Source organism: Cebidichthys violaceus, unplaced genomic scaffold (assembly GCF_023349555.1).
Source record: "Cebidichthys violaceus isolate CVI_PGR_0920_01 unplaced genomic scaffold, fCebVio1.0.p SCAF_5, whole genome shotgun sequence".
Taxonomy (NCBI): Eukaryota; Metazoa; Chordata; class Actinopteri; order Perciformes; family Stichaeidae; genus Cebidichthys; species Cebidichthys violaceus.
Genome location: NW_027176705.1, coordinates 14,168,430 through 14,185,096, shown reverse-complemented (window position 1 = coordinate 14,185,096; position 16,667 = coordinate 14,168,430). Strand labels below are relative to the sequence as shown.

At 42.0% G+C, this 16,667-nt stretch overlaps 1 protein-coding gene across 3 annotated transcripts in view; it reads right to left on the bottom strand.

The window, feature by feature from the left end:
* Positions 1–4,188: 4,188 nt before the first annotated feature.
* The window catches only part of pcdh17 (protocadherin 17), a 52,441-nt gene continuing 39,962 nt past the window's right edge, over positions 4,189–16,667 (bottom strand). For all 3 annotated transcript variants that reach the window (XM_068730591.1, XM_068730590.1, XM_068730592.1), the window contains one exon: positions 4,189–4,920. In XM_068730591.1, coding sequence (XP_068586692.1) covers positions 4,223–4,920 — 698 coding nt within the window. In that variant the 3' untranslated portion in view covers positions 4,189–4,222. The remainder of the gene's footprint in view (positions 4,921–16,667) is intronic.

The window sequence follows — 16,667 nt, the reverse complement described above, 5'->3', positions numbered from 1 at the left end:
CATTTCTCAACCAACTCATACAAGGACAAGAGCAAACATTATTAGTAATTGCTTTTTTATTTGATCTTTTCATCTTTTTTTTTTCAGATAGATCACAATGAACACAGCCTTTAGACAATAGCAGTTGAAATAATCCATACAAATGAATGTCTCTGGTCTTTAAACCAGTTGCCCATTGTAGCATGGAGCCCTATGCTATCAGTGTGGGCTTGGGGTGGGGGGGGGGGGTGAGGGGACGACACTGACAAACATTGGGTGCTTGTTTTAACTAACCAAAATGACATGTTGATTCTCTATGTGTAAAGCAGTGGCTCTCTGTGTGCACCTGCATCAGTCAGAGACCGGAGGCGGTTAGCCACATTCAACAAGGCCCTGTCCTAATCCCTCGGTAAAATCAACAGTCTTAAGTGGGCAGAAATAACCAACTCTAGATTTGAGCAATGCACTGCAAACAGTGTATGATGCCAACAGTGTGTAATTAGACAATGATGAGAGGCCTTGCATTATGCTCAATCTCCATCTATGTGTTGACCTCAGCAGCAGCCTCTGCTCCGTTAGACAGCAAATAGCCTGAGAGACGGGCCATGGCTTTAAAGAATACCTTCCATCCACTGGACCCAGCGCATTTCCTGTCCACAGTCTGCGAGGGTAGACAGCGGCTAGGCCAGGGGGGGGGGGGGGTCTCCATTCGAGGGGACAGCACTTTAAATGTGCCTGAAGTGTGACCGTGGCTGTTTGTGGCAGCCAGACTGAGCAAAAGACACAGTCCTGGGGTGACCTCTGCCCTTTGTTTTAATTAATGGCCAAATAAGCCACGACAATAAAATGTATCTGTGAGTTGGAATTGAATCTATAGTACATGTGTAACAGAAATGAAATAAGAAAGGAATCGTTTAGTCAAACAATAAGGGGCATGAAAGCGCATCAAGCACAAGCACACACACACACACACACACACACACACACACACACACACACACACACACACACACACACACACACACACAGTAGAGAATGCTTGATCCAGCATGAAGTCTAAGCGTAATGAGATAAAGAAGAAAATAAACCATGAAGAAAAGTGTCACATTTGTTTGGGGAGTGTTTTGACCTCTCTTTCAGCCTTTGCATTACCTTTTTAAGGGGCTATGCATTTAAATGAAAGGCAGTGTGATGCTGAAGTGCCCAAGTGTTTGAGTGCGTGCGTGTGCATGTGCACACGTGTAACAGCATTTGTGTCAAGCTCACAGTCGCAGTGCACACTTTAAAAAGCACATTTGAGCTGATTGTATGATGTGAATGTCAGGCTTCCTTGATTTATCCAGATATTTGAGAGAGATAATGAAAAAAAAAGTCTAATTTAAAAATAACCATAAATATTTTCTTCTTCCAAGCCCTCTCTAAAAACAGCCTCTGCCATCTCCCAGGAAAAGAGCAAGGGTAAACCAAAACCAAATAGTTTGCAGACGAAAGAGAAGAGAAAAGCTAACAGTTGCTTTGCTCCCTTCGAGGCGACAAAGCAAACAGCTGAAGAGAAGAAAAGTAAGCAAATGAATAGTGAAATAGAAAAAAAAGATGGCAAGCAAAAGATACAGAAGAATGGCAGAATGACAGGACAATGTCCAAACATGTATCGCGATTATGAAAAAGAAGCAAGAACAGAAATACCAAAAATACTCCGATGTGACATGTCTGCAAGATAGAATGCGTTCTATCTGCTGTCAAGATTCCAACTCAGCTCAGAAACACTTTACGATGAACACACCAGGGCCATATGAACGCAAGTCACTGTTCCCTCTCATGGCTGCATCTAACATAGATTTGGTGATTGTAGTCATATTTTCCAAAACACATCTAGTCTAATAGCCTACTGTTCTGCTTTTTTTTTTTTACTATCAGAGTATATTAGAAAAAGCACCTCCCTTATTTCAGAGAGTGGCCGAAATGTGCCAAAATTTTCAAAAATAAATGTCTGTATCATTTCTTTTAAGAAAGCCTGAATGTGAAGACACTTGGTTATATAAACCGTGTACCTAAACAGCTAAGACATCAAATCCAAAGTAACTTTTGATAGAATTTCAGATGTCAAGTTTCTCTGCAAAATATGAGAATTCTAACATGTATCGAGAAGGAAGGAGTACATACATAAACAACACAGACTACTGAAAAAGAACCTCTTTTAGTCCTTAATAGAAAATGCACATTCTGGTGGACCAGGGCTTTATAAGCAGTCACAAGCTCCACAGATACAACAAGCTCTCCGCAGAGACAGTAAGGCAGTTTTATGATCACCAAGGAAACCACTCCACTTTCAATATGGCAGGTTTCTTTTTTGGAAAAAAGAAAAAAGAAAAAGTAAAAACATATGGAACACAAGAGATACGCATACTAGTTATTGTTAAAGAAAATAGCTGCCCTGTAAAAATCTGCTCAGTAAAAATATTCAAACTGTTATGTTGCGGTTGTTGCTTTTTGTTGTTGGTTTGAATTGTATTCTAAATCAGCTGGCTCATTAAGCTTCAACAGTTATTGTATTTGATCCAGCTGGACCTTCGGGTAAAAAGAGGCGACATCTCAAAAGCACTGAAGCCAGCCTGCAAAGACGCAGAATAGAGAGGAAAAGAAACACCAACAAAAACCCAAACTAAAGCAAACTCACAGAGTTCGACAGCTACTAAGGCAACTTTTGCCAAATACAATATAAGCCCATGTATATTGCAACACAACTATATATTAATTTAATAAAATACACAATATAGCTTTTGTACACATAACAATTTGGCTCAAATGCACAGAAATTGCAGTAAAATCAATAAAAATATGTCAGTTTTTTGATGTAAACACATCTAAATTGAATACATTTACACATATAATGATATTATGTATAGTGATAATGTGAAGGGACAATTTCTTGTTATTTATATTTTTGGATATTTGTCTTCGAAACAATGGCAGTGTCCTTTGCAGTTCTTTGAGTTAGTACCCCACGCTTGACCTTAACTCAAGGACACTTTTTACTGAGATTCCTCATTCATTTTTTTCTTATAAAATGTATAAATATGTAGTTAATATTTGGACACTTTACATGAATTCATACATATAGTCATCTATATAATCATATAGATTTCATCTTTTCACAGTTGAGGAAAAAGTGTCCCTATTTATACAACCTGTGATTGCCTTAAGGCATAGTCACACACATGATAATTCACTGTACACAAGGGACGGAAAGCTGATGATGTCCATGTATAAGACAGTTACACAGATGGCCAGTTGTGTGTAAGCATTAGTGTGTATGTGTGTGTGTCTGTAGGGTCATCAGTGCGTGCGAGTGTGTCGGCATGTGTATGAGCAAAGTGTAGTGCACATGTGTAAAATGTGTGTACAATTGGTGAATGCAACGACACCAGTCAGCAACATGAATGTTTAAATAGAGGCGTGAGACAGACACAGCTTACACATGTGGCTACAAATGACAAGTGAAACATGGTTACACTGTTAATAATTCTCCTTCAGCGTGGCAATTAAGCCCCTCCGTCGCCAAGTCCACAACCAATCCCTGCGAACACACACCTGATTAACCAGTCGCTTCATGTTCAGATACAGCATCCATCACACATCAAACACCTATATTTAAGTCAAGAGAGATAAGGTTGTTTTGTGTATTTAGGTCTTTCACTGTCCAAAACGGATTAGAATTTGTTTCACTGTTTTCGCATCGATTGTCGTGTCTGACCATAAATAGTCCTTTTTCATTCAGTTTCTATGGCCATCACACATAACAGAAATCCACCTACACACACTTAGATATGTAGGATGTCACGAGAGACCATGAACAACACACTTATGAGCTGGTGGGCACTTAGATAATAGCTTGCGAGGTGCCAGAGGCATAAGCCTCTGCAATTTGCTTAAGAATCCAAAACAAAAAGAGTTTATAAATTCAGCAGAATTCAGATGTTTGTCACCCAGTTCCTTTTTGTTGGTAGGGATCCCGGCACCGAACCGGTGCCAAATGACTGACATAGTAAATGTTCCCATCGTCCGTCCAAAGTTGGTATTTTTCAACAACAAATACAGTGAAAAGAGCTCCTAACAGAAGAGCCGTTTAACCTTTTTCATTTGTTTTGGTAACAGTTTTGGCATGAGAGTTTTTAGAATAGCATTATATTCCTCTCTCTACCTCCATAATTCTTTTTTTTTTTTTTTTTTGCGGTCCTTTGTGTCACTTCCTGAGTGTTCCAGTGGCCTCGCTTCCTCTGCAGTCCTGCAATAGTTTGTCGATGTCTCTCACCACCTGGTCAGCGTCCATTCTATCGCGGTTCGCGTCGGGCTCCACCTGCTCCAGAACACACTCCATTTCCCCTGCGGCCTCTTGGCTGATCCTAGAGCGGGCCTCTGCGAGCACCTTGGCCACTGGGTCTGAGGGAGGCAAGGGTGGGTAGACCCCCTGGTCTCTGCTTTGTTTGGTTGGTGACAGGTACTGACCATCAGGAGGCCCGTAGTGGCCGGAGCAGGTGGCGGGAGGCGGTTTGCCTTCAGCTCCGTCGGCTGGGCTTTTGACTGAAGAGCAGGGAGACATGGTGGAGCAGCCCTTGGTGGGACTGCTGGAGGCTGAAGGGACCTCTTGGAGCAGTGGACTGAGGGCTCGTTTCGCCTTCAAGTAGGGCTTGACATTGGCGACCAGGATGGTGTGGTCACGCCTCTCTTTTCCAAACGTACAGAACGTCTTCTTGCCATTGGGGTTGACGGTCTCGTAGGTCTCTGTCTCAGGCACGGTCTCCATGCCCGCCGGTACGAACATATTGTTGCGGTAGTCGACACCTTCTGCCTGGTTTCCTCCAGCGGGGAACTGGGGCATCCAGCAGCGGTCAGAATGACCCAGAACCCGGCACTCCTCCGTACAATTCACACAGTCCTCATCTGCAGATAGAAAGAAAGGGAGGGGATGGATGGAGAAGAAAGAGCTATTTAGGTCAGCAGTGTAGAATAGGAAAGTGTAAAAATCCCACACAGCGAGAGGGTAATAGAATCACAGTGCCATTATGAAACTGAACTGTACAAAGAGTTGGAGCCTAAGCGAAGTTAAGCGGAGCCAAATCTAATGAAATGATAGAAAAAGGGAAGAGCCAAGCTAAGGATGTCTCATTCCAAACACACATGCAAATGCATACACATGTGCACGCACGCTCACATACACACACACACACACACACACACACACACACACACACACACACACACACACACACACACACACACACACACACACACGCACACACACACCTTTCCAAGGGACTGGGGGACACCTGCTAGCATTTTTCAAAGCTCTGATCAAGGGGATGGCAGAGCATACAGAAGGGTTGGGGAGGGAGCGAGAGAAAAACAACAACAGTTGAGGTTTGGCAAAGGCATAGTGGCGTTATCATAAATTCATGTCAGTGGGCTTTGAAGACCTCCCTAGACAGAGAGCCTGTGCCAAATGGCTTGTGCTTCCTCCCCATGTGTTTGTGCCTGTTTATTTGTGTGCTCCTGTTGTTGTTGTTGTTGTGTGTGTGCATGCATGTGTGTGTATATAAGTGTGTGTTTGTGTTCCCCTCTTTCATCTCTATTCAGAGAGATGCACACTCTGGCTGATTATTGGAGTGTTCATGCCTGTGTCAAACAGATCCCAAACTTGGATTAAAAAATAATATTAAAAAAGAAAAAGAAAAGAAGAGGAGCCCGTTTATTTTCTCCTCTTGGGCGTGAAGTGAAGAAAAGAGAAAAGAAACAGAGCATCTGTTGTCCCACAAATGGAATTTTTCCATTGGCCAGGTGGGATGAAACCAAGAGAGCCCAAATAGACAGGATCCTAACAGTTGGGACTACACTAATGAAATTAGTGCAACCAGTTCCTTGTTTCTCATTCTCATCCACACATCAGAGAGGGCATAGTACGGGGTTAGTTACAACTAACTGATGAAAATATATTAAAACACTGACTATATATTATGTTTGGCTCCGCAGTAGCGTTTGCCTCCATCAATCATTCCATCAAGTTAAAAAAAAAAAGTGAAAATTCAACAAGGTACAGGCTATAAAAACCCTAGAATGAAAGAAAACAGCAGCATTCAACAATGTTTTCCAGTAAAATCCAAAGGTTTCTTGCACAGTCGTCTAAACAGATGCAGCAGCTCAGGCCAATTTGCCTATTGGTTTTGAGATATGCAATACATATCTGCCTGTTTGTGGAGACAAACGCCGCAGACAAACGACACACTTCCAATTTCTTAAAGCAATACAATAGTTGTTTATTTGCTGAAATACACTTTTCAGAACAGAAACTGAAAGAGAACTGAGGCGGCTTTCTCTGTGAAGAGGAATTACGCAAGTCTATTCATAGGGGCTTGAATCTGGCATTGTTGATTTTCAATATAGCCTAATGAAAGTGTCAATAGCGCAAGTGGCCGACTGTATTATTTGAGCTAAAACAAAGTCATATATTTCGCAATCGCATGTTTTGTAATGAACAGAAAGCAGCTTGTTGTCACCTTTCACCTCCCCCGCTGGTAATGGTTTGAACCTAGATTCCTCATGATGACTCTTTGTCCTCGTGTGTTGAGTGTAAGACCAATACCACATTTTAAATCAGGGTAATTTGTCTTCCTGTAGCAGGCCTGTAGTGGTTTGAAGCCTGAAACCAAAGTCAGTGTGGGACATTGTGAGTGGTATATTAATGCAAGGATTGAAAATATCCTTTTAGACTTTTTTTGTTTTGTTTTTGGGTAGCATTTAAAAGGACTAAGAATGAGGCTACTCAAAGCTGTATCCTCAACTAAATGTGAGACGACCACGACCCGACTGGACCTTTACAGTATGGCGGGTGTGTCGCCGTGACGACCACAAGCGCGGGACCTAATGCAATCTTCCGTTGATGCAAATGAGCGGGGCAGAGAGGACGTGCTTGAGCGCACTTGGCTCGGCTGTCTCTGCTGTGCTGCGGGTCAGCGGCCCGGATTCCTCAGAGACTGCCCTCCTAAGCTGTAGAGATGAGCTTAACACTTCACAAATGTTTGAAGAAGCCACACAGCGCCGGCAAAGAGAGCCTGACATTTCCTATGTCGAGGCAGTCATCTGAAGAGGAAATAAGGTGAGCTGGGAAAGCGGACGCCGGACCACTTTGAGATGGACTACATTTAAATGGTGTGTGTGTGTGTGTGGGGTGGAGGGTGAAGGAATTCATCCGCACACACTCAGAAGCACATTTGCGTGTGTGCACGCCTGTGTTTTGCGCACGAGTGATTCGAGATTTGAGTGAGAAGGAAGGAACATGTCAAAAGCACAAAGATCGATGATTCGGACGGAAGCTTGCGCATGAATAATACAAACCTGAATACACTTTCCGACCAGAGCACGCCATAATCCATCACCAAGCCGCAAAATATAGACCCTACGTGTAACCAAGCTTAACAGCTCGACAGCCACTGCCCCCTCACACACCCATCTCGCATGCATTCCAGACACACACAATTAACTTGGCCCCAACAATGTCTTCATGCTCTCAGAGGTGATTGTCCATTCACCGTGTGCATATTAAAGCATAAATAATCCATGCAGACATATTTCCCTCTATTTAGTCGGAGGAAACCTCTGATGGATTATTTATGTCTCTGCTGCACGTTCAACCTTGAGGCGTTCTCGTATCTATGGTTAACAATATGACATATGAGAGCAAGGGTGACATTCATCTCCCTCCGTCCTTCCCTTCCTCTCTCTCTCTCTCTCTCCCCCTTCCTCCCTTCCTGTCTTTCTTCACAATGGCTCCACCAGCTCTCTGGGATGGGCAACAGAAGCTTCCACCAAGGACACATTTGCCTGTGATAATTTGGCTACCAGGGACGGGGCTCAGTTGCTTCCTGTCCAGTTTCCCTTTCAGCTCTGTGTATGGCCCAAGATAAATTACACCGATCGCTACACTCAAACATGCAATCACGGTCAATGATTTGATATGGAACAATGATGAGGCACACTAATAATCAGCTTTATTCATTATTTCTGAAGAAGCAATAAATCACTCAGAAAAATAATCATATTAACTATTATCAAATAAGCGTTACTATTTCTCCATCACCTAAGAACTGCATATACTGCAAATCAAGTTTTATGTTGATATCCTTTTAGTACATGCCCTCAATGTATCATTGCATTATTGTTTTGCAACATTATTGCTGTCATTATTCAGATTATTTGTTAGTACTTGTTGTAAAATCAAAACCTCAAGATTCCTTGAACCACAAGATATCCATCTGTGTTTACAGTATTTGTTTTTATCTTTCAGTGCTCACTTTTCTTTCTTTTTTTTTTTTAAAATCATGTTTGCGATCTTGGCCAGTGATATTGTGTGGCGAAAGAAAAAGTTCTGCTTAAATCTATTCTTCCAAACGAGGCTTGAAAAGGACGGTACACATTCTAAGAACCTGAACCAAATAGGAACAAATGTAAACAACGGGGTAAGATGCAATGATATGCAGCAAGGATTTTGAATGAATTAATCCATATAAAGTGTGACCCAAACATCCGAAGTCAAGTGTCACTGAAATTCTGACTGACTTGCCCGGTCAGGAGTTTGTACCTTTGAATTCCTATTGTAGACACTTGACCTGGATCCCTGATTGAAATCAGATATTTATTACACCTCCACTGCCAACCAAAAAGTGTAATTAACTCCACACACTCTTTTGTACTTCTAGATACTTCTTTTCAGCGAGCACCCAGAGATATCTTACCACCTTCTCTGGCAGGGTTAATTGCCTTGCTTTAGGGCAGAATAGCAAGACTGGGTAACAATGAGTTAGATAGGATGACTATGTAGCTGCCAGTTATCTTTACAGCTAAGAGCACATGGAACAGATATAAAAGTAGTTAGGCTGCTCTAAGAAATCTGTGCGAAGTAGCAAAAAGGACACGCGGTGTCAAAGAAATCTTTACAGATCCAAAAAGTCCATTAATATAGCAACATTGCAAAAAGAAGAAGAAGTAAACGATCTGGGTTCACCGTGTTATTTGTCAACATCAGATGCTGCTGCACCTCGTAACAGCACCCGGGGTGAGAGACTTGTGAAAACTAAAAGATGGATGAATGAAGGATTTGTTAATTACTTTCTGAACCAATGAGGTGCCTCATCTAAAATGCAAAAAAAAAAAACAGCCCCTACATGTATCTCTTTTAAGTGACTGGGACATTTTTAGAGGCAGTTCTTGCAGAATAAATTATGCATAATTTGAATAAAGAATTTGAATAAAGAATTCCATTTAAAAGCAGAGTAGAGCATCTAAGATGTAGTGTGAGATGGCTTTCCCAAGGCAAAGACTAAACAACAGAAAGCTACATCTATTGTGAATTTAAATTGTATCTGTAAGCATGACACTGGATGTGTATGTATGAGTTCATTTATGAAAATATATATAGTTTTTCTTTTGTTAAAGAACACACACACACACACACACACACACACACACACACACACACACACACACACACACTCAATATCCACTATCACAACTCCACTTGATATGATTCAAGTGTCCACTGTAAAATGTCAAGATGGAATGAGGTTGATATTAAAAAAACTCCAATAACCCAAATTGGTCAGGAATGAATGCTGAAAAACAAAAAGCAAACACCTAATACAGTTAAACCCAGCAGACCACTAAATTGTGTGTGCTACTGTCATTTAGCTCGTGCTCATGTACAAACAGCCACATTTTTGTTTCATCTCATATCATGAGAGTTATCAGTATCATGAAAAGCTCCCGCAGCCATCTCAACAAGATGCTTCTTCTACTGAGCCATAAAACGCCTCTCATCTCTTTCCACATTCCAAAAAAAAAAAAAATGCCCCTCTGTTATCCTTCCAAAAAAAGGCTTTTACTAAATTAACACTTAATTAACGAGGGCCACGGGCCACGCAGAATCACACACAGGTGGGAAAGAAGTCACGAGGCTCTCCCTCAACACGTACTGTATTAATAGAAAGCACAGGTGGGAAAGAAGTCACCATTTCTTGAATCCTGAGTTGTTGGTTTTTTTCCTCCTCTCACAGATTGAATTTTTCAAACTTTCAGGGTGGAAGCTTTCAGTACAGTGCATGAAGGATGTGCACCTAAACCTGCGAGTGTAAAAATGTGCCTGTGTATCAGTGTGTGTCATAAAGCACGGTGTGATTTCCCTAAACACCCTTTTCTCCCTCCAGACGCCTGCCCCCCTGGCCCTGCATGCCCATCCCTCCTCGCTTTATTACCCAGCCCTGTGATTAATGTCCCTCTGTCACACACTGTGGTTCCTGTGGTGGGAGGGAGAACCAAGAGAGAGCTGTACACACAGGGTAATGCAAGCAAAGCAGCAGCAGCAGCAGCAGCAGCAGCAGCAGCAGCAGCGAGCTGAACACACGAACCCGTAGCGTGGCAGAGTGTTCAGTAAGTTTAAAAAGAAGGTGCAGGAAACACGCTATAAACACATAATAATAATAATAATGTATCACTCATCACAGAGGTGGTGATTCCTTTTATCATCATGCACACCTGGCCTATACGAATGGGGCATGATCCAAGATAATGTGTGTGTGTGTGTGTGTGTGTGTGTGTGTGTGTGTGTGTGCGTGTACTTGTGTTGTCGTGAATATCCCCCAACCCACCCAAAGTGGACAGGAGGAAAGGCAGCTGACGAATTGCGCAGAGCATCTGTGACAGACCATGACTGCACCTGTTCACCTGAGGGAGCTCACAGTGTGTGTTTATGTGTGCATGCATGTGTGTGTTATTGTGTTTTTTAATTTCCTCGCCTACTGCTATCTAGCCCAGCTGATCCATGCAAACCCCCCAACCCCGCAATCAGGGTGACTAAATATTTGAACTGCACAGATGAGAGAGTCTCCACTCTGACTGAGCCTATAATGTTAAGTAAATATCTTATGGCTTCTCTGGTTGCCAGTCTACCAAAAAAAAAAAAAAAAAAACCTTCAGGTGTGAGTAAACGGAGTGTGCGTTGGAAATTTTAAAATTTTGTTTTCTAAGCAATAAGTTTGAGACAGGAGAGACAATTTTTCCCGGTCGAAAGACGAATGTCGAGGCATCTTACAGTTTCCGCTTTTTTGAATTTTTTTTAAAAAAAAGAGCTGTTTTATTATGAAACTCAATATGTATTCTGCTGTGAATTTAGTTTTACCTTGACACAGACCCAAAGAAATGTTATATTTCTCATCAAGTCAGATATCGAGCGAGTTATTTTATAGGTCTTTCTCCTTACGCAGCATTGCTGTGCTGAAATTGAGCACATTACTCTGGTGTATTGCTGAATTTGATATTGTTATGATTCTAGAGCAGAGCGGTGGAAAGCAGGTTGTTTTCTACAGTTGGCAAGTCTGTTTTGTCAACATTATTTCAAGAGATTACAATACAATAGTATTTCCATGAAAATGTTATTTTGGTGTATCCACCATACTTTGTTGTGAGACCTGCAACTCATACTGGCTTACTGCTCGGCAATCAGTGAACAGCAGTTACTGGTGCCCATGTTGTGATTTGAAATGGTAATTTGGAGTAAAGTGCATTTTTAAATGTATTAATCCTTTTTTTGCTGGTAAAGCTCTCCATCCATGGCATCAGAACGCACAACAAGTATAACGTAACAAAATAATATAGCAAGTTAAATCAATTCCAGAATATAATGTGATAAATTGTTGGTTAGCGTCCGATCATTGATTCAACGTTCTACTGTGAGTGTAGCTGTTCGTTCAGGGAACAGGTCGGGATTGTTTTGTGCAGTGGGTGGCTTAGCACAATGAGAAGGATACTTCTCTCCGGTGTAATAGCTTTTATCACAGTGGGAGGCAAGAGAATACCGACGCATAGCAGGAGAAGCTTGGCAGCGGCGGTGGGGGTGCCCGGTGGCTGGCAATGCCGAGACTGAAACAAGGACGCGTATCGCAGGATCAAACACGTCCTCTCTTCAGGCGTTCCCTAACAAACTGCAGGCCCCTCCGTCAACTAATGCCTGGCTAAGTTGTTCAAAGAACACCCGGAGGAGAGAGTATTTATGCATAGGAGAGTGAGGGATAAAAAAAAAAAAAAAAAACCCAAGAGGAGGAGGAAGAGGAGCATAAGCTCATATTCAAAGAAAAACAAACACACAAAGCCCAATCAATGATGAGCAAGCAGAGCTGTGTGCTGTGGGTGACGAGGAAGGTCTGTGGGCTGTAGAGATGAGGGGCATCTGGACGGCCGCGTGGATGTTCTCAAACAGCACTTTCCCTTTTACACAAAGCAGCAATGAGGGCCCTAAAATGCACAATGTGGTCCTTATAAATACAAATTAGTTTGCAAGTGACCCATGTGTTTATATAAAGGCCGCAGCATGCGTGTACACGTGTACGGATGTAGGTGTGTGTTTGCCTGTTTCTGTCTGAATAGAGCGGAACATAATGTGGACATAAACTCTGCCAGGGTCTGCAAATCCAGGGCATATTGATTTTTTTTTTTTTTTTTTTTAATGAAGTTCATTTAAAGATACCGCATTGAAAATATGAATGGCTTTTCATTGCATTACGTGTGTTTTCACTACATGCTACAGACTTGTCATTCATTGTTTAGCCATGTGTTGCTTGCTATAATCTCAATCATCAAAGGGTTTCTTTGAGCTTCAGTTGATGGTGAAGGTCGGCCTTGAGGGAACTGTGTGGAAAAAAAAAAAGGTGTGTGGAGGGGGATCTCACCGTTTCTCTGTTATCTGTTAACAATCAGACCTCAGAATAAAACACTAGTCACCTCGACAAACAGGTTTAACTGTAATGAACGGCCATGGGAACCTATCCAAGGCCAAAAAGTGCTGAGAACAGGCAAACCGATGTTTATCTGTAACCACATCTGTGACGTGTGACAACACTCTTTCGAAAATTCCCACTGCTGTGTTGAAGCAGCCAATTCAACCAAGTTCCAAGCGTTCTTCATGGAGTTGGTTTTGTTGCTGGCGACAGAAAAAACAGAAGCAACACGGAGAGAAACTTTTTTTCCTTCATTGTGCTTTCAGAAAACTCGGATCATTCACTGTTCACAAGAGTCAGAGACTCTCAATAAATAATGCAAGGTCAGTCAAAGAAGATCCTTGCTTCAGCCAATCAAAAACCCTCTTTTCCAACCTGTGACTTAAGACCTTGTATAATTCACATTTCCTCTGGCTACAGCTCACTCTTCAACCCCACTTTCTTTCACTCCTTAAGTGTTCTAATGGTGGAGCAATTGCAGCAGAGCAGCCACAGGCAAGCTATTAGATATAGATGTCTAAGAGGAACAAGCCTTACATCATCCCGCTAAAATCAAGCTATTTATACCTATCGAACACTTAACATGGAAAAGCTATAACCTGGAAGAAAATACATATCAAGTGGTGTACTGTAGCATATGTTGTATGATTGACATTTAGAACCCTCAGCTACAATACATTCTTACCATAATCTATGGATCATATTCTGCACTTTGCCATAAAGACATGAAACTAATATGAAAGCTGAACTAAACCAACACGATTAATCCAGGTTCATTTGGGTTCATTCAACAAGAACCCAAAATACAGGAACAATTACACAAGAGCAAATATAAAATGTACCAATCTTCACGGATAAATCACTCAAAAATAATTACAGACAGGTTGAAGTTTACAGAAAATATTGTTCCCCAGCAAAAACTGTAAGAAATACAGCCATGAACATACTCTATTTACATGTAAATTCGATCCCAACGAGTTGTATGCCTTTTACATTTAAAGTACATGCCATTGTACAACAATATATACGGTGAGATATCGCGTGGAAGCCCAATATCAGAAATTTCAACTGGTTTCCTCAGCTCGTGTCTACATAATATAGAAATGCAGTTATTGTGCTGTTAACAAAATGTGCTCAGTGTATTCACCACTGACTAGACAGACTTCAATGGGTACATTTAGCTAAAGATGCCCGGTAAAAAGAAAAGAAAAGAAAGAAAAACAAAAAACACATTCATCCTATAATTAACAGGCGCACTGTACACAGTGCCAACACATGCACTGGCACATGGAAACACACACGTACAAAATAAAGCATGTACACCTAAGAATGTGAGCCTATATATATCACTGATGCAAAAAAAACCCCGTTCTGTGTCCAAATATTGAACATAAAGTGAGGAGAAGCGCTAACAAAAGGAGCCTGCTGCTCAGCCTACTTTTAAAGTGGGATTAGGCGGTGTTGTTTGAGGCAGACGTGTAAGCAAGAGGGAACAAAAGGGACACAAAAAGCTATAGGTCAATCGTATCTCGCTACCTTTACCTGGAGAGAGAGACATGGAGGGTGGCACAAAGGAGGGCGAGGAGACAAGAAGGGGACTTATTAGAAGATGAGGAGAGCAGCATGCTGAATCAGTCGCTAATCCTCCGTTTCCTCTAAGCCGGTGTAATTAGGACATGGGGGATTGCACCGTGACAGGGGATGCTTCTGGACCGCCTTGCTTCCCCCCCCCCCCCTTCTCTTTTGTATGTTTCTTCTCTCTTTAGCCTGGGTGTATGGCAGTTTGTCATCTAAATATAGCATTCTTGTGTCTTTATTGTGTGTGCATCGCAGCATGCTCACTCATAAGCAACATAAACAGACGCAGCATGCCTGAGCGATGTTTTATTTCTACTCACAACTACTCACTGTTTGGAGATGTGAACGAGAGGGCACTCTTTCTTTTTTTTGATGCTTTGGTCGCTGTGTGACACCCTTTGATTATATTTGCAGAAATCAAATGGGCTGTTTCAGTCAAACAACACTCCACCACACACACACACACACACACACACACACACACACACACACACACACACAAATAAAGCATGTTCAAAGGGTGGCTATAACTGAAGAGCCTTAGGAGAGGGAGCACAGTATGGACCAGAGTTGAGACCAGAAAGGCTGATCAGCATCCTTGTGAGTGTTAATAGCCTTAATCTACTTCCTTCCCCCAGTAGACGGCAAGGAAAGTTGCCTTGGCCCATTTAGAGAGACGCTGTGCGCAATAAATGAAGTGAGAAAGGGAAGGAAAGAGAAAGAGAAAAGAGAGAAAAGCATGGAATAAAAAAGAAGATGAAAAAATCAGCCGAGAGAATCTATGACTCACCAGCTCATTACAGAAATCCTGTTTCTATCCAAGGAGAAAACAGGTTTAAAACACCCTATTAAGGAAAGAATGAAGGGAAACCTTTTGTTGCTAATTGGGTCATCTTTTGAAGTGCTTCACACACAGCAATTCTTTCCACATTCTAGCCATACTACTTCAATGATGCTATTTCGAACACTCTAGATTTGAGAGATCTCTCCTTTTAACCGATTTAGCGCCTAATCAGGCGCCGTGGCCCGGTCCTGATGGCTGGCCTGAAACAACGAGGACAAACAAATCCAACATTGTGGAGGCTTCGTTCGGACGATCCATACAATAACGAGATCCACCAGACATCCTACAATGCTTTCACATTTGTTGAGTTAAATCCCTTTCTTGTATTGTCTCTTTCCCTCCATGTCTGCGTCACTGTTTGTCGCTCTCTTTTGAACAAAAGGGATTTGAACAACTCAGGGTGTCATGGCTTTGTGCAAGTAATCATTCCCATGTGAACTGCTTTAGCAGGATTAGGGAAAGTGTTTCTGATTCTCCGTCTCAACAGAACGATCAGTGTGATACAACAGCACATACACTTACAGTATACAGTGGCATCGTATTGTCCTCACTATTGCATCGGGGTTCTGCGGTATCACACAACCTCGGCCATTTCAGAGTTTGTATGCAGAATGAAACTAAGCTCTGAAAATATAAATTCATCAAGATCACGCAAAAATAGATGGAAAGGCCAATTCTGAAAGCCTTACGCTTATTTGACAGCTTGCTGCCACGAGCAATAGCTTCCCTTTGGCTGAAACGGGTCAAACTCAATAATGACAGAGTGTGTAGGTGAAACATGTCAAGAGGCTCGACACTCGAGCCTAATGCAATCCAAGAAGGGGCCAAAGCCTAGAAGAACGAATTAGTCACGGATGGTGCTGACATGGGGGTACGTAAGATGTTTCAGACATCACAAACCAACACAGAAAATATCATAAATCGTGTTTTCATCACAAATACTAACTAATTCATCGGAATTCTTCAAACCAGGGTTTGGGAGTGATGTGCTTTAGTAAAAATAATCTAGCCTGTGGTTGGAGGAAACGCTAGATGTGCCGAGGATTTGCAATGATACCGTTCAGATGCAATTATGCAGATTGTGATACATACTGTACTGCACCGCCACCAGTATTTCTCTTGAGAGCAGCTGTGACACTCTCACATCGATTCAGCTAAACTAACGGAAACATAGCTGTGTAAAAATAGCGCGAGCTGGCGCACACACCCGACGTGACACCAGTCCAGTGTTTTCAAACAGACACACCAAGCCTGATTACTTTATTTTTAGTCCACCCACTGGAGCGTATCAAGTCAGGAATTTCCACCGTGTATATTATTTGTGTGTAAATCACATGGAAACGTCATTTGGCAAATGAAGGGGACTGTCAATGCTGGAACATGTTTTTTTTTGGGCTAAATAAATTCTAAACACCGTTATCTATGTGGGAAAATCGCAGAACTTTTTT